Raw genomic sequence first — 19,438 nt, 5'->3', positions numbered from 1 at the left:
TGTCTTAAGATGCTAAAGCGGTCCTCTGATTGGTTCGTAACTCCTCAAGACTGAACTTAAGACAATCTTGAATATAAGAACTGACTATGAATATCGGCCTATGTCTTTGGATGAGACTGTTAGTATAAAGGTGCTTTTTCATGCGCAGCACGCTGCAGCAGCAATTCGTTACTATTGGTTAAGAATTTTAAGTAAGCTAGATGACGCACTTCCGGCGCAAAATACATTTTGCCGCAGTTCGTTGAAGTTGAACCGAACGAACAGCAAGCAGCAAGCGGCAAAATCGAGGCAATATTATTTATTGCAATAAATATTAGGAAAATTAACGAAGAATGGCTTCGGATAAGGTACGAATGTTTGTAAATTAGATCATTTTATACTTTACACTTTACTTTTTCAAATTTGTGGTAAAGTATAAAATGATCTAATTTACAAACATGTATCCGTACCTTATCCGAAGCCATTTTTCGTTTATTTTCCTAATATTTATTGCAATAAATAATATTTTTATAATGAAACGACGGACATATTGTACGCTTTCTCGATTTTGCCGCTTGCTGCTTGCTGTTCGTTCGGTTCAACTTCAACGAACTGCGGCAAAATGTATTTGCGCCGGAAGTACGTCGTCTAGCTTACATAAAATTCTTAACCAATAGTAACGAATTGCTGCAGCAGCGTGCTGCGCATGAAAAAGTACCTTAAGGGTGCGTTCCGAGTTACGCATGAAGCGCGTAGACTGCATAGAAAATCGTTCCGAATTAACTATTGCGCGCTTCGAAAGCGCTTCGAGAGTACTTGAATTCCCCAGATGTATTAACCGTACTGAATTCATAGCATTCCACTCAGCGCATTGACTGCTTCTCTTTCGATCTGAGGCAGTTGATGCATCTGATGCGTTCATGCTGTCTATGCGCATGATTTGTAATTCGGAACGAGCAACGAGTACCGGACAATACAACAGTGAACAGACGAATATTTGCGATTTGCGATGGAACAGCGATTACAACAATTGCATGAATTACCGGTCTTATTACAGGATAAAAATAAAGTATTAACTTTATTTTTAAATGAAGAGGATATGGCGAAAGTAAGCCAAAATAAAAATAATGGCATTATTTTACCTTGATTTATTTAATGTATAGATTAGATGTTATATTAATTAAGAATTACGCGATCGACGTAATCTATAATTTTTTCAACTCCAATTTGTTTTCCACGTGATTTATCTACCATTAATAGAAAATGGTGAAGTCGAAAGACAAATTAAGAGTCAGAAATTTAAAAAAAATTTTTTCAGTTCACAGTCATTTTTGGCAATGTACAGATGTACAGTTATTTTTCGCTTGATGTCGTCGTTAAATATAATAATATGCATTCTGACAAACTCGACAGTCTGTATACAAAAATTGTATGTGGATGCGTCCATCATTTGAGGTTTATTACCGATCTATCAATCATTTCAATAAATTTCTTACTTTGAAAATGGATTTATTTGTCTAATCAATGATTCTGGTTTTTGGACTACATTTTTACTTATACTTCTGAAGAAGACTCAATCCCGGAGTCGAAACATGTCAAGTTAATGATTTGAAGATTTGCGATCTGAAGTTTTGCGATATTGTAAAGTTATTATTTTTAATTCTATATGTTATTTGCGTTTTTTGACAATTAAAAAATTTTTTTACGTTTTGACTATTTCATTAAAAAGAAAATTGTTTTTTAATTTCAGACTCTTAATTTGTCTTTCGACTTCACCATTAGTTTTAAACTAAGACTCCTTTACTTTATTTATTATTGTTTTTATTAATAGAAAAAATAACTTCTGCATATCTCTCACTTAGAGATATGCCTTCGACTTCATTTTCACTATCGCTTGAGTCGGAACTGTCATCGGAACTTTCATCATTTTTTTTTAAAAGTATTAAAGAAGAAATTACAATTATTGGAAATTGTTTATTGACGTCTTATATAGTGTCTATCTTGAACTCGCATAGAATGCCATGGACATAGAAATATAGGGACAGAGCATTAGCTCCGAAGATAGGCGAGGGGGGTTATTCTGAAATGCGGGGGGAGTACATGCCTAAATTTTATTGGCTACAGCTATGCGCATGCTCAGTATCGTGTAACATCGACTTAGCGGCCAATCGCAAATAAATGATCGAAACAAAATGATAAAAATTTGTTGTTAAAAAATTAATTGTAACCCATTACCAATAAGATTAACAAAATAAAACAATAATTAGAAATCTGAGAAGGAATTATATAGAAGTTCTAATGAGAAAAATAAAAATATGTACGCATATTCAATATTAAACAATTACTATTTATTTGGTACTTTTATTCACTATGAAAAAATTTACTAAATTTTAATAAATATTTCTTTGAATAGTTCCAGCGAAACATTTAATAAATTTAAAGACGTATTTATTAGATCTAAGAATCATTAGTTTGAATCAACTATCATTTTTTTCATTTATCTAAATATTTATTTACCATAAGTAAATATTCCATTAGGACACTTCAAAGAAATATTTATTAAAATTTAACACCACAAATTTTTTTCTTAGTGTAGATAAAAAAAATACAAATTAGGATTTTAGATTTATATAGATGGATTATATAATACTACGTAGAATAAAAATTATAGAATTGAATTTTTCCATAACATGTGATATTGCTTGAAAATGTGAAACCAAAATTTGTTGTACTCTTCTCGAGAGTAACATTTAAAAAAAAAAAAACGTATTAAAATAAATTAATAATAATAATAATCCAAGGCAATATACGTATTAAAATACTTAAAAGCTATGCAGAATAAAAAGAACAGAGAACAGAGTGTAATAAAAAAAATACATAAATTACAATGTAATTTTACGATTTTTGTTCACACTGCTTGTCCATTTCCAATTTTAAATGTCGGATCTATTTCTACAATTCGGTACACAACATTGCACCATTTTAATTTCAAGATATTATGTGAGAGCTAAGCCGAGAAAACATGTCAGGACTTCACCGGTGCTGAGACTTGAACCCAGTTAGAGGTTAGAGTTGCATGCACATATATCACACTTGTCACTTGCGCATGCGTACAATAACAGCCAATCAGACTTAGGCATGTATTACCTCGTCGCACCGTCCCGCAGTGGCTTCCCCCCCGCAACGTTATGCTCTGTCTCTATATTTCTATGTCCATGTAGAATGCATAGGAAATCGTTCCGAATAACTAAAGCGCTTCATGCGCATTGACTAAATTGGAACAATTTCAAAACGTACGCACCACTGCACCAGTAATGCAGTATACGCGCTTCATGCGCAACTCGGAACGCACCCTAAGAAATTGACCAATCACGGTTGATAATTCTTCTCATATTCGATTGTGATTGGTCAATTTTTTACTTCTACAGTCTCATCCACTGCTACTGCCATTGTAGACCACGCATTTGATCTGTGTCCTACAGTCAGCCATGTTGAAAATTGTGCGTGGTGCTTTGTTCGAATATCAATACTAAATATATATTAATATACCAAATATACTACTGCTAATACTAAAAATTTATAGTATACATTACATGCATTATAGATTTTTAGCACTTTAGATGTTTTAGGTAATGAAAATCGAAATATAACCTTATATATATTAAATCATAAATGATTATATCTACATAAATGTTTGTTTTATTTGTAAAATATTACAAAAAATGTCTATATATAAAATTATTTATACAAAATATATAGAAATATTAATATATTTTTATTATACTATTTATTATATATTAATATTTTAACAATATTATAACATAATTAAATATTAATTATCTTCGTATTAATATATAGTATTATTAATTATAATTGTTAAATTATAATAATATTACATTATTATAATATTAAATATTTTTATTAATGTATATTATTATAAAATAGATAAAATTATAAAAATTATATATGTTCCATATAGTACGAATTGGAAAAAAACGTTTTAACGTAATAAGTAAAACAGAAATATTTACGTAAAAAATAAATGTTAATCAATTTTATCTACATTTATACGTATAAATATGAATATCATATTGATTAATTTAATTAAAAATTTTATTTTACAACATTAAAATATTATACATAGATAAGTATATAATTTATGCATCTATATATATTAATGAAAATAGGCGAGATTTAATAGTCCACATTGCTAATTAACTAATTTAATATACAATTTTCTGATTGATGGCCTAGTCCTAGTGGAATATCTCTAAACTTTAATAACTGTGCGAATGGTTGTATGGTATAAACGGATTCACGGAAAAATTAAACATAAAGTTTAATTAGTAAATATATTAAAACAAAAGGAAGAATAAGAAATTATTAAAAGTACACAAAAAGTTATAGTATTCGATTTCGTATTATAGAGTCACATGCATATCGACATGCGGATTTTTTGTAAAAAGATAGATAATATAGTAAAATATAGAGAATGTGGAATAGAGTTAAGAATGTAGGATACAGAAAAAATAAAAATAATTTACTTTTATGAACATTTTTATATAAAATTTATATAAAATTTTAACATTTAATATTTATTATTATATATTAACTTTATATATTATTTTATTTGTGCTGAAAAAGTTATTTTTTTATTATGTCTTTTTTGTTCTTTGAATTCTTTATTAATAAATTTTAGTGTATAATATAAACGCACTCTAACATAAAATTTAATCAAATAACTTTTTTGTAAATTTGGGCAGGCATTAGGAAACTCAACTTTTGAAAGTATGCATATAAAATTTCGTACTACGTTATCTTGGCTAATAATTTTAAAATTTTCAAAAAATTTAATATGCATTTCTTTAATGTAAGACACAAATACAGAACTAGGAATAAGTAAATTGCCATATATGTTCTTTTTAGTGCTACCAGTGGCGTAGCCAGGGGGGGGGGCTGTGGGGGCTACAGCCCCCCCCGAAATTCTTAATAGTTTCAATAATTTTGTAGTTTATTTTAATATTTAAAGAAATATAATTTTTTTAAACGTTTAAATTATTGCCAAAAACTTAGCGCACCTGTTTTTTATAAAAAAAATTTGAGCGTTTCTAGTAACAAAGTAAATCTGCAAAAATAGAAACACGGTTAACATGCAAGGCAAGGGCAAGGGCCTTTATCCGCTTTATCGGTACATGTCAACTACACTGAAAAAACTGTTTTGCTGTCGCAGCCCAATTTTGTGCTAATCCAGCAACTCACTTGGCCTGGTCAAACACAGCACAAGCTCTTCCGTGGTTTAGCACAAGTCTTTGGCTATTTTCGACATATAGGTATTATATTGCGCACGGAAAACAAAGGCTCGGAAAAAAGCATTAATTCAATAAATGCTGTTGACTTAAATTCGCTGTTTCTGAGGTGAAAAATGCATGAAAAATTCTGAAATTTTAACGATACATTCACAAGATACTAGCAAAACCGATAGGCAAACCGAAAGTGCCAAAATGTTTAACGAATTTTTAATATTAATTAACGAAATCGAGGTAAATTTAATGCGCTCGAAATTTGCGGTTTCCGAACTTTACCAAGGAAAAGTGTGTGACAAAATTCAAGTTAGCGAAAACTTCCAGTGAGAAAGTTGTTCATCAATGAATGAAGAAGGTTTCTACGAAGTTTTAAATTTTTTGAAACTAAAATTAGTGAATTAGGCACTATTTTCCAAAAAGCGCGTGGCGCATTATGGTCGACCGGCATGTCACACTTCTTGGAAAATAATGCATAATTAACACATTTTAGTTTCAAAAAATTTTAAACTTTGTAAAAACCTTATTCATACATTGATCAACAACTTTCTCACTGGAAGTTTCCTATAACTTGAATTTTGTAACACAACACTTTTCCTAGATAAAATCCAGAAACCGCAAATTTCGAGCGCATTAAATTTAGGTCGATTTTATTAATTAATATTAACAATTCATTAGACATTTTGGAAATTTCAGTTTGCCTATCTGTTTCGCTACTATCTTGTGAATATATCCTGAAAATTACCGAAAAAACAAAAAAAATAATAAGATTACAAAAAAAAAATAAAAAAAAATAAAAAATAAAAAAAACATGGAGCCAGAACCCATCACGTCCTCGTCGTTGGCTCTGGGTCGCGCTAAGTGTGGGTAATATTTTATGTGCCATGTGCGTAATTAATAGTTAATAATTATAACAAATTTAAAGCTACAGCTCCCCCCAAAACTTTTTTCTGGCTACGCCAGTGCTACCATATGCTTTGAAGTAGTTATAGATTTGTGATATATTCAAATTATTATTTTTTTCCAAAAGTAAAAATTCACATGTTTTGCATGTATGTTTTGTGAAACAGCGTTTTAACAAATATCCACAAATATACATAAACGCATTTTCTTCATTGATACAGATTACGATATTCATAGTCATCTATTTCCATATTAACAGAAGCATTTTTATCAATAACTGTCTGAATTTGCACTCTGTTACTGTATCTTCTTTCGCAATGTTTATACATTTTATTAACATTTCATCTTTGTCTTTTTCACAATTTCGTGTATTAACTTGGCAATAATTTACTCGAAATAACTTTTTGAATGAATAATAAAATTGAATCGATGTAGGGTTGTAAGCATTGCCATGTTGATTACGTACGTACAGTACCAAAGAAATTTTCTAAAGCATCTTGATTTAATCTGCGTGTAAGTAAGAATTTTATAGAAGTTGAAAATTGTTCCATTTCTGTCCATAATTGAAGCAACGATTTAATAGTAATGATCAAACACTTAATTGATTTTATTGAACGTGTAATATCTTTTCCAATCTTAGTTTTTACTTTTATACGTTGAAGAAATAATATTGTATCATTTAAAAAAAGTCTTTGTTCGTCTGAATTTACAAAAGCTTGTTTATCAGGATTACTATTATAAACTGTACAGGAATTTAGAATGTCAAATAGTTTATTAAAATGATATATAAACTCTGCTATAAATGCAGCTTCAGCAGGTAATATATCTAAACTTATATTATGTGTTAAGAGCAGCTGAAACAGTATTGCTTAATACCTGAGAAACATATTGAACTTTCATTTTTTGAAAGTTATTAGGATTAATATGTGCATCTGTAAGTTTAGGTGCAATACGACACTGCTTATTTTTGTCTATATTATATAAATCAGTTATGTATTGCCATGATGTAGCTTTATCATGTTCTACATAATTATGTCGCAAAAAATTATTTTTCGTTGCTTTTAACAAATGTGGAACATCAAATATATAAAATATTGTTTGATTATTTATTTTAAAATATGGCTTTTCAATATTAATATGTAACAATTCAGACAGTTTTACAAAATTTGAACCCATATCTGAGGTTACACCAACTACTTTCAAACCAATGTTTTTTAAATGTATTATCACTTTATGTAAAATATCTAATAAATGAGAAGCACTAATTGACGAATTTGACAAAAAATATGCTAATGGCTGCTTCCACTGAAAGATACCTCTAATTAATATTACTGCCGCGTTTACATGCAGGTGAATACAATTCATGTTTTATATAAGCATTGTTGTTTGAAAGCAGGAGTATATTTTCTACCCTTATCAAATTTTTGAAAAAGACGTGCTTGCGCTTTTAAAAAATGTGCTGTTTCTGGCGGAAAAAATTTATCAACTGCCATATCTAATACATCCATATTTATATCCATATGCTTTTCTTTTTTTATGATTTCTAAGTTTCGTATTTTTGATTGAGCACGTGTTAATGTTTTCAGCAGTTGGAATTTTCGTGGTGACTTTGCTGATAAAGATGTCTGAATATTTACGTCTTTTTGTTTATGTTCTGTTCTTTCTATGTGATGAGATTCTGCAATTATATCAACTACACGTTAAAATCAAAATACATGTTAAAAAAATTGTTATATTTTAATATAAATAAAACATTATAATATTATAGGTTAATATTTAGAATATATAGATATACCTGATAAATTCTCTTGTTTTACATTTGATAAATGATCTTCTAAAGAAATGGGAATATTTGTATTTGCGGAACTTGCCAATGGTCCTATGTTTATTTGATCATGCATTAAGCCTATAAAATCAATAATAGTAATATAATATCAGTAATAGTGAATTTATAATTATTATTAATAAATACATATATAATATCGTTTTACACGTTAATATTAAAATAATAAAAATTTCAAATATTTAATTTTATATGTATATTTACTAATATTTACTATTATTTAACAGAGAGGATGGAACAGCATGTGGCTGTAACCGTGTTTTTTCAAAATTTAAAAACATTGTATCAGCAAAATGATCTTTGCATATTCTATAACTATTATGTAAAATAATAGAATCTTTTGCAGCTAGTTCCTTTCTATTACAAGCTGTGATCCATAATTTGCACCTTAAAATATAATATAATATATACATAAAGATATAAATATAGAGAAATAATATATTCGTTATATATTGTATATTTTCACAAATAATTTAGCTATTAATTAACATGCAGTGTTACACATTTATATATACATATATTTTTTTACTCTACTAAAAAAATTACGTCACAATATTACATAATGAAATCATGTAATTAAAATAGGTAAATTACGTAACGGATTGTTTTAAATCAATACGTGATTTTTTTTTAATCGCGTAATTTGAAGTCTCACAAACACAATGATATGTTTTTTCTTTCTATTCCTATCATTTAATTCTTTAAAATTTGATAACTATAAAATCACATAACAGATAATATTATTTATAATATCATATGATTTTCCAAATTACGGGATTTTAAAACATAATGTAATGATTTGGAACAATCCATTACGTAATTTACTTGTTTTAATTACATGATTTCATTATGTAACTTTGTGATATGATTTTTTTTCTGTAAGATATACATATAACCAATTACGAGTTTTTTCAAAACAGATATTTTATATTAAAAATTTAAACATGTTATATAAATGTAAACAAATATAAAATTATTTTAAAAAATATATATGGAAACATACCTTTCTTTATCTTTAGGAAATCTAAATAAAGTGCTTTTTATTCCATCATTTTTTCCGCTAACATTAATGCAATTTTTAAATGCGCACCGATATCCGCTTCTATTGCTCATTTTTTTAAATACAATCAAAATATGTTTAGAAATCGCTGGAAAAATATTTAAAAATGTTAACTGAACCTAACAAATTAATAAATAGACAACAGTCAGAATTATATATTTATAGGTTATTTTTCGGACACATTTCATATATTCAGCATATTTCATCTTTAATGTATGTCAATGCAAAATATTACCAACAATTTAATTTGCTAATAAAAAAGATTTAATAATTTCTCATGTTTATTAATTTTGTAGTTAAAACAGTAAATGAAAAATACAAAATTATTACCGATTATTCACTGCACACATCGACACTACAATGACACAAGTATAGGCTGCTTTCCAGCTACGACACAAGTAGACACTGTGTAACACAGTGAATCATTGCATCCCTGTTGTTTGCCTATGTTAAACGAGGATGAAACGATTCTCTGTGTTAAGCGGGGAGCACAGACTTTTGCATCATATATGTAATACTACTATATGGCTAGTGCCTATAAGAGGGAGTGAGAGGAAGCGGTCCCAGAACCACGGTGCGGGAATATATATATGTATATTTCCCTCTCTTTCTAAGAGTACTTTGAGTGTTGTGCGCATGCGTTGGATTGATTGCATCCGCCAATTATATGATGCACATTTATTTCTTAACACTATATTTTGCAATTAAATATACCCACAAAATATATTATTATTAACTAATTGTACAGCAATATTGTGTATGTATAGCATATATCTTGTATATATACGGAATTAGAACAGGAAGTCACAATAAAGTCAAAATGACATTAAAATGATTGAAAAATTACTTTTATTGATCATTTTGGAATAATTTTAACATCATTTTGATACAATGATGACTTGTTTTGCTTGAATATATAATTAATGTGGTATTTCATATTTTGAAATATTATATGGCTCGAATAAAATTACTTATATTTATTATATTTTTTTCACATTGAATATAGTAACCGATTAGGAAATGCAAGAATACTCTCTCTCTCTCTCTCTCTCTCTCTCTCATAATTTTGTAATTTAACTTTTTTTTACTTAAAATGACGATTATTTTGTACAGATAACCTATTCTCCGTAAAGCTAATTCGGTCTACGTTCTCTGTTTTTTTACACTTTCTTAAATACACCTGAATACACTGAATAATTATTATAATTAAACACGTATCACTTATCACTTTATCACACGTAGTACTTCTCACGTAAAATTCGTCGTGTTCCCGCCACTTTCCGTTAAATGGTCCTTTAAATGCCTTATATGGACATTTCAATGGAGCTGACAGACGCCGACAATAGGAAGAAGAAGTGAGATAGAATACAGTGCCCTGATTGGTTACGCGCCTCACTCTCGCATGCGCACTCCATTTTAGGCTTCACAAAATCAGGAGAGTTGCGCTACTGTATATACTGTGCCATAGCTTGTGATTTCATATCTAGTGACTTTATATTAGAATCTCTACGAGTACCATTGGGTGCTTTCAGCAGAAAAAAGTGCTACTAGAGCGCTCGCTGTTATTGGTGTATGTATTCTTCTAGATCTAAAATTCTGATTAGATAATCTAAAAAAATACACCAATAACAGCGAGCGCTCTAGTAGCACTCTTTTTAGAGTATAGGTACTCCAACTCTTTTTTACTGAATGCGTCTATTCTTGTATTTTTGCATACACGATTTGGCGCGCGTTATTTGTCGAATAGTTTTTTTTTCTCGTGCTTTCTTCTCTCGTGCCGTCTTCGTATAAAACGGCCGTGATCGTTACGTATTCATACAAGTAAGTAAATCTGGAGACACGGTAGTGTCTTAAGTATTAACTCGACATAAATATTGGCCATATTAATCGTAGTAATAATAGTAGATTTGCTTTCAGTAAAGGGTTTATATCTATATATGTACACATCCCAAATGTCCAATATCATGGATATGGACGTAAGTAATTTCATTCAGTTTTCTAATAAATCAAGTGACTTCTGAATCACAACGTTAGATTTTTATCGCAAAATTATCTTATGTAAATCATTTTTGAAATGTCGAAATTTGGCATCAATTTTGATTATACATGTCGATATGTTGTTGTAGCCCGCGAGTGCTACCACAATTAAGTCTCGCATTTCAGCCTAGCAACGAGCTGGCGGAAATGCAAGATTATTACTGCAAAGCAACCTTTGCATTTCGGCATAGCAACGACTTGCGGAAATGCAAGGCTGCATTCCTTAACACGTGCGGACAACGATCACTGATCGAACGCAAGCAATGACCGCGCGCACATCGAACAATTATTAATAAAAAGCAATCTTGCATTTCGACAGAACAACGAACTGCCGAAATGCAAGAGGACGAAGTCCGCATTGCACACGGCACGAATGCCGCTAGTTCGATGCAGGGTTGCCAGATGCCTTAATCGGAATTATGTATCCGTCGCCTCGATATTATGGTACATTATGGTACGCATATGTATAGTTTATGGATGGCGCGAAAAAATTTTTTTCAAAAATTTGTTTAAAAATTTGATTTTGGAAGGAATAAAACAAAATTGTGCTTTTTGTCTATTGCGTTATTTTGCGTCTAGATTAAATTGAGACATACCATGCAAAGAGTATTTTCGAGATGTAAATTAAATTCAATATAATTTACTTTTTTTTTTAAATAATCTAAAAAATTGTAATAGAAGAATACGTAAGAAAAAGGTGTTACGAAATATGAAACATGATTTCTTATCTGATTATTCTTTTCAAGAGATTCTAAAGTGCTCAGTCAATAAAGTTTATTCTGGCGTTTCCGAACGACGCCTTTTATTCATGGTTACACACACTATTACACTTTGGCGAACAAAAATACTTCAATGTTTAATTCTGATATGATTGCTTCTGCTCATGAAACATAAAACACGCCCCGAGTTTTCTAATACTCAAGAAGAAAAATATGCGGCAAGCTAGACGATCATTAACAGTAGGGTTTGTTTACTTCTGTACTGTATTAGTTCTTTGTTTGAAGTTCACCTTGAATAAATTTCTATATGACAAAATTCGACAATATTATTTATTGCCAGACCTTGTCACATTTTTCCATGTGCACTATCATATGTCATACAGTGTATGAAATTACAAAACTAATCAATTTACTGAAATATTCGTACAATTTGCCTAGGTTATCGCGTATAGTTTGCTCTTTGAAATTTGTTGTCACACGCGCAAAAGCAGCCATAGAAGTGAGTGAGTTGAAAAGATGGTAGGTAGCAGCATGATATCGATTACCGACTGTACCGACCAGGGCCGAGCACAATCCTCGAAAGTCAAAAGCGAAACTCAAACGCGAATGCTACACTCAGTTCGCACTGGTGCACACTACTGCCGTCGCTGAAAAACTCCCGCGTACCCCGCATCCGCGCACGTTCTATTCGAGCGTAGAAAGACATACATGTGTATGGTGAAATACATAAAATTTATGGTACGCTGATGAAATTATGGTATTTTTATGGATTATGGTACTCAAAAATTCTACATGGTACGAGAGTAAAAATTATGGTACGTTTACATAATTATGGTACGGTCTGGCAACCCTGCACATATATGTATATTTATCCTTCTATTTATTATTGATGGAGGGGATGAATCCGACGCATGCGCACAACGTTCAAAGTACGCTGAGAAAGAGAGAGAAGTATATTCCCGCACCGTGGTTCTGGGACATGGACTTCTCTCTCATCTAGCCATATAGTAGTATTACATATATGATAACAGTAGTCACTCTGTCTTGCGCGCGTGCGCGTGCGCGAGAGAGAGAAAGAGAAAGATTATAAAATATAGGGTCTGTTTTTTGTTCCTGCACTGTCTGAACTAGTACACACGGTGCAATAAGTTGAAGTGAAACAAATATACTGCACTGTAATAAATTGCACTGTTTGCATTAGTTCAGACCTTAAAACACAGAAACAAAAAACAGTCCCATAGTTATTACATATTTTAGGCCCTGCGCACAATGGTGGAATAGGAATAGGTTAGAGGCCTAGAAAACAGAGATGCGACATAGCGTCGGTTGGGTTAGGTAACCACCGCCATTTTAATTCAATATCAATATAAGTGCTCTTGACCAATAAGCTGATGACAGTTGATGCAAAAGGTAGAAAGATTAGATTAGGTTAGGTTAAGTCCGATATTAAATATTCACACAAATAAGAATACTTCCACCATAATAATAGTTTTTTATTGCACTTCGACACTGTATTGTCTAAATTTTTCTCTATATATATATATATATATATATGTACATACGTTATAAAACTATATCTATTAGATGCAATAGTGAATTAAAATGGTTCTCTGATCACGTGATTTAGACCAAAGACATAGAGAATGGACTGCGCGATCCCGTATCTATGTAGTATCAAAATGTGTCGACGAAAATGAGAGAGAGAGTCCGTGGAAGACGGCCATCTCTATCTTTTTCCATTCCATGGTGTAATGGAAGAGAGAATGAGAGAGAGATGGCCGTCTTCCACGGTCCCTCTCTCTCATTTTTGTTGACCATTTTGACACACGGGTCGCGCAGTCCATTCTCTATGGGCGGTATTCATAGTCAGTTCTTATATTCAAGACCGTCTTAAGTTCAGTCTTGAAGAGTTATGAACCAATCAGAGGGCCGCTTTAGCATCTTAAGACATTACTTAAGACAGTCTTGAAATAAGAACCGACTATGAATACCGGCCTATGAGTATCCTGTGTGCATGTTAGTGCGTATGTGTGACATCAGCCGGCAGCCACATGTGTGTTCCCGGTGTTAGGGTCTGCGCACAATGGAGGAACAGATATTAGATATTAAAATATTAACCTATCAGAATCGTGTATTTCGGTGTAACTGGTATCTGGATAGGTTAATATTTTAATATCTAATATCTGTTCCTCCATTGTGCGCAGACCCTTAAGATCACATATGCAATATTATGTCTATATATAGACATCTGTGTATATTATGGCCCGTATTCAGAACGCGCTAACAACGATGTTAGCGCACTAACATGCTAGTTTACGTCACGTATACTATAGAATTTCAGAGATAAAAGCGCGCTTTTATCGATAAAAGTGCGTTCTGAATACGGGTCTATATTAGTACTTTTCGATACAAGGGCGTAAAAGTTTTTTCTGCGAATGTGCGCGTTGCGTCCCGAGCCGAAGGCGAGGGTCGCATGCACATTCGTTGGAAAAAACATTTACGCCCATGTGCCGAACAATATTTTTTGTTGCAGTGTGCGAAAAGTGTCCTCGAAAATCGAAAAAATCACACTTTACGCACACTGTAACAAAAATACATATATTATTAATTAATAATTATTTTAAGTAATTATAATAAGATGTATTGGAAAATGCAATCCGTGCAAAATAAATCAAAATTGTAAATATTTGTTTATTAAATTATTTAATCATGAAAATTGTTAATTTTATTTGAAAACAGATTTTTATAATTTGTTTACTTTATTATTAAAAGGAAGGATTAAAATGAAAACGAATATATTTCTAATATTTATTACAAAGTAAAATGAAAGTAATTCATATTTATAACATCGAATATACAATATACATATACAATAATATACATATTACCACAGAATAAACATCTGTGCATATTACACATGTTATATTGTGCAATATTTACATTATTGAATAGAAAATTAAAGCAGTTACATAACTGTCAGTTTGTGTTTGCTGGGCAATTTGTTATCATACCGTAGAGTTTTTAATAAATTTTCCAATGAATTTATTTTTTCTTCTTTTCTCCTTAGCTTCTGCCTCAATGTTTTTATTGTTCTGCACATGTGCTTTTTCCATGGACTCATTTCTTGCCGCTTCAAACGAAAAAGTGAACTGCTCATGACTTTTGTCGGCTTTCGTGTGGTCAGTTTTATAGTATTATCAGTAGGTTGTGGTTTCGGCGATGAAATTGATGCAAGAACTGTTACATTGCTTTCTTTTGGTTTCAATACACTTTTCCATACAACTGCAGGTACATTTTTTTCAACAGCTGTAGGAGCAACTGTAGTGTCAAACTTTATCGAAGAAGTAATGCCAGATTTCAATATAGGAATAGTACTACTTTTCATCACAGTAGTTGTGTCATGTTCTATTGTACAAATAGTGCTACATTCTATCGAAGGAATGTCAGAAGTAGGAGCTTCCAGAAATACCGACGGCACAGCCAAATTTTTTAAACGCACACCACTTGCGCCTGGTCTTTCCAAAAAATCTGTATGTACAAAATGGGCACTACAGATTAAATCATTCTTCTTTGGAACAAAGTCTCCTCCGATGGCATTAATCCAAATTTGTAATATATCTGGACGCGTAAATGGTAATCTGAAAAATTAACAATGCTTAATTGAAACATAACCTTCTCATATCATGAACCTCGAATATTTTTATATTTATTACACATAAATACTTTCTACTTACCTAAAGAAATGAAAACCTTGTTTTCGTGTATTTTTGCATTTAAAAATGCAACAATTTTTCGGCATTTTTACTTTCTTTTACTAATATACAGGAAGTAAGATATAAGGAGACTCCACTCCGTAAAATAAAAGTGGACCCATTTTAGGTTTCGAGTTCAGCTTCCGATTCTGATGAGTGCGAGTAAGAGAAATGATCATTTCTCTTACTCGCACTCATTATGCGCAGCACTACTAAATTCACGAGCGCTGCGAGTGTCGAGAATCGGAAACGGAACTCGAAACCTAAAATGGGTTCATGTCTTGTAGACTGGCGAGACCGAGTGGAGTCTCCTTATATCTTCCTTCATGCTAATATATAATAGAAAAGTTGACATACGTGTGGCTACCGGCTGATGTCACACATACGCACTAACATACACGCAGGATACTCATATACGCACTACTACACACGGACCGTCGCCATCATGTTGTTCCCATCATGGCCGAAACCAGAAATCCGGCCGGCCTTAGTCCTTTCGACTGTGTTAGCGATCTAGTATAGTATAGACATCTGTGTTCTAAAGTTATGATCCCAAGGAGAACAAAACAATAAAAAAAATGTCAATATGACGTCAAATTGACATTATTTTGATTGTCTTGTTCTCCTTGGATGATATTTCTAAGATTATATAGATTTTTGTAAGTATAAATGATAAACATTTACATTTCACTATTATCACGTTACTCATAATTATATATCGATATTATATTTATTAATAGTTATTCATTGTTATTGCTTTATTCGTTTACTATTTATCAGTGATTTACAAGGTGAATAAGGTTATTTCTCATTTTTGGTAATTTCACTTTCCGCTCATTTAGTTATATAATCGCACTGTGATTCGTGGAAAAGTTTGCGTGAAATCACTAAAAGTGAAAAGTTCCACTGGAAATTACATGATCGCTGCCCTGATTTGCATTGCTGAACGCAACTTGTCATTGGGTGAATTCAAGACGGCAATTAAAGATCCTAGGTACGCTTGCCGAGCAATTGAATATAATTGGTTATTACTTATAGATCCAACCAATCATACTCGATCGCTCGGCAAGCGTACCTAGCCGCTTTGTCGTCTTGAACTCGCCCATTGTTTATCTGTTTATTCATATAAAATCATGTGTAAAATAAATCACTAAAAATGCATTATATAATACAAAATATTTTTAAAACGCTTTAAAAAATACTGTATAATAAAAAAATATTTAATTTAACATCCTATTTAGAATCAAAAGAAAAATAATTTTGCTGTTGTAGAATGTTGAATATAATTCCTTTATTATATTGCAAATAAATTAACTAGTAAATAGGGAATTTATATGAGTTTATATAATTTTAAAATATTTCTAGAAATTTAAATTTAAATGATTGATATATAATTTGAAAAACAGACACCTAATTAAAATATAATATTAATTAAAATAAATATTGTCAATATTTTTTTTTATTTCATATTTTCTTCTAAATAGACTGTATGTATTTTCGGATAGTTTTGGATATATCTACAATAAATCTGCTTAGTGTAAAAAATTAATTAAAGATATTTGGTCTACATATAATTACAATTCTCTCATTAATCTTTAAATTAAAACATTAAATTTTTCTTCGCAATTGATATCTTTTACTATTTTAATCGTTTTCTTTACTTTAAATCATCGACACATAATGCAGGAATAAATATTACAATAAATTAATTTTGCTTAATTTAGTAAGTTGTACATACAATGCAAATTATAATTGAAAGCATAATATCTTATAAATATTCCATTCTGAGAAAAATGTATTTAAAATTATTTTCAATTAACTTGACGTTTTTACAAATGAATCTTTAAATATATTTTCTTGAAATAGATTTTTTATTTGTGTGACCCTTATTACTTCAGTTTGCAAATTATATTCAACGTCGCAAACGCAGGGTAGTGATGTGAACAAAAAAAAAAGAGAAAAAATGAACTTATTTAAAAACGTACCTCAATACATAAATTTTATTAAGGTATACATATGTTGATTTATTTTTTTCCTTTTTAATGATAATGTTATCCTATTTTTAATCTGCTTATAGCATAGATCAAGTTTCGTACGATACTCAATTGCCAAATCAATTCATTGGCCCTATTATAAAATAGAACTGATGTACATATTTACATTATTTACAACAATATTCGTTATGAATAGATATAATATGAATAGTTTAACTAAACAATTGCACATTTGGACGTCGATGTTGGTTGCAGGTGGGTTTCCAAATTACCTGAATACCCATCGCATATCAAATCATTTTTAAAACGAGTAAATTAGTGAAAACAACAGAGAAAACTAAACAGATAATCGCTGCTTATGTATGTATTAATAAGAAAGGTTTATGCACGGAAACATTTAAAATTTAACTAAATAAATTTGACAGATGAACGATGGAGTCGATTATTGAGGATTACCGATGCATTTATATTTTCATACATAAACCATTACGAAAAATATTTTAACCCTTTGTACTTGAATATTGCCTGCAATAGGAATACTATATATAAAGATTGCAGTATTACAAAAAACACGCCAGAATACACAGAGTGTTGTAAAACACGCGAATAATAGGGCACATATTTTAGAGATAGATTTTTTTTTCTAAATCTACGACTTTTCTTCAGTAAAAATTTTAAGAGTTTATTCTTCATTGCTATGTCTTTTAGATCCAATTACAAACACATTAGATATGTTAATTTTTACTATTCTTCAAATTTTTAGAAAAATATTGTTAAACTAATTCAAATTTAATAAATCTTCATGCGAGAAAAACTGTAATATTCTAAAATCTTTTATTGTATCAATTGCTAAAATTAGTTGAATATTGTTTCTAAAGAAATTCGATATCTCAATGTGAACAGAATCTATTTCTAAAATATTTACGCCTAGTCGACACCAGTACATATATTATTGCAAAGAATTAAATTTACTCACAGATATTCTGACTTTCTGGTTTATCTTTATCAAGTTATAGATTAAAGTTGTAAAACGTCACATTTACAAGTTACAAATCTTCCGATACAAAGTTGTAATACACGCAATAATGAATTCGCTTTATCTTAACCGTGATACACAATTCCATTTCTGAGTAGAACCTTGTAACGAAAACTGAATCTATTTTTTATCAACCACATTTCACTTTCACTTCCATGCTGCTCGAGTACATTGTAACACTATATTTATTTTAATGATTCACATATTCACAATATATATATATATATATATATATATTTATATATATATATTTATATACACACACGTACACAGCATCCTTTTTCTTACTTTATCACGTTCATATATCTGCGATTGTTTTCAGCTTGCGATTGTTCTTATTAATGCACAATCTATATTTTCTAGAGTTAGTTGAATATCTTCTGTCAAAATTTAATTTACTGAAGTAATATTTTCCTCTGATTATTCTTCTTATATTAATTACCAACGAGTTATAATCTTAGCTGAGCAGAGTTTAGATGTAACACAAGGTAAAATTACTTACACACTTTCACTACACGAAATATCCCTGATACTGTCGGATAACAAATACTTCGAGTACAAAGGGTTAATATTCTTTAAATAGAGACTCCATCATATACAATACATGTATATGTAATATACAATTCTAACTTTTTTGCACAGTTTGCCGTATTAATATTTCTAGATTTAAATCATTATCGAAATATTCATAAATTCTTACACAATATTTTTTTAATACTTTACTAATCATTCCTGATTGGTCACTTCATTTAAAATTAATAGTTGAAACTCGTTTTAACAGACAATTTGATTTGCACAAAAATCAATCATACAAT

General features: G+C 30.4%; 2 protein-coding genes across 3 annotated transcripts in view; both read right to left on the bottom strand.

Annotated features, from left to right (window-relative positions):
* The window catches only part of LOC108777646 (cleavage and polyadenylation specificity factor 73), a 33,820-nt gene that overhangs the window by 6,072 nt on the left and 8,310 nt on the right, over window positions 1-19,438 (bottom strand).
* LOC108777647 (uncharacterized) lies at window positions 7,483-9,441 on the bottom strand. 2 transcript variants are annotated; one of them, XM_018544589.1, is made up of 4 exons: window positions 9,416-9,441; window positions 9,029-9,173; window positions 7,978-8,088; window positions 7,483-7,860 (listed from the first exon to the last, which is right to left on the bottom strand). In XM_018544589.1, exons 3-4 carry the CDS (start codon window positions 8,081-8,083, stop codon window positions 7,544-7,546), a joined length of 423 nt encoding a protein of 140 aa, XP_018400091.1. In that variant the 5' UTR covers window positions 8,084-8,088; window positions 9,029-9,173; window positions 9,416-9,441; the 3' UTR covers window positions 7,483-7,543. The 2 variants fall into 2 exon arrangements, with proteins under 2 accessions (XP_018400091.1, XP_018400090.1); XM_018544588.1 differs by lacking the exons at window positions 9,029-9,173; window positions 9,416-9,441 and adding an exon at window positions 8,240-8,323.

The sequence above is a fragment of the Cyphomyrmex costatus genome, unplaced genomic scaffold, assembly GCF_001594065.2.
Source record: "Cyphomyrmex costatus isolate MS0001 unplaced genomic scaffold, Ccosl1.0 scaffold452, whole genome shotgun sequence".
NCBI classification, from domain to species: domain Eukaryota; kingdom Metazoa; phylum Arthropoda; class Insecta; order Hymenoptera; family Formicidae; genus Cyphomyrmex; species Cyphomyrmex costatus.
The sequence above is the reverse complement of the archived record's forward strand: the minus strand, read 5'-3'. Positions and strand labels throughout refer to the sequence as shown.

What these genes read in the sequence shown, in the direction of transcription:
- LOC108777647 (XM_018544588.1), bottom strand. Translation starts at nt 8,306, where the DNA reads ATGTTTTTAAATTTTGAAAAAACACGGTTACAGCCACATGCTGTTCCA. An exon ending in ATCCTCTCTGTTAAATAATA is followed by an intron (nt 8,089 to 8,239) that starts GTAAATATTAGT and finishes TTGATTTTATAG; the next exon opens with GCTTAATGCATGATCAAATA. An exon ending in AAAACAAGAGAATTTATCAG is followed by an intron (nt 7,861 to 7,977) that starts GTATATCTATAT and finishes ATATAATTGCAG; the next exon opens with AATCTCATCACATAGAAAGA.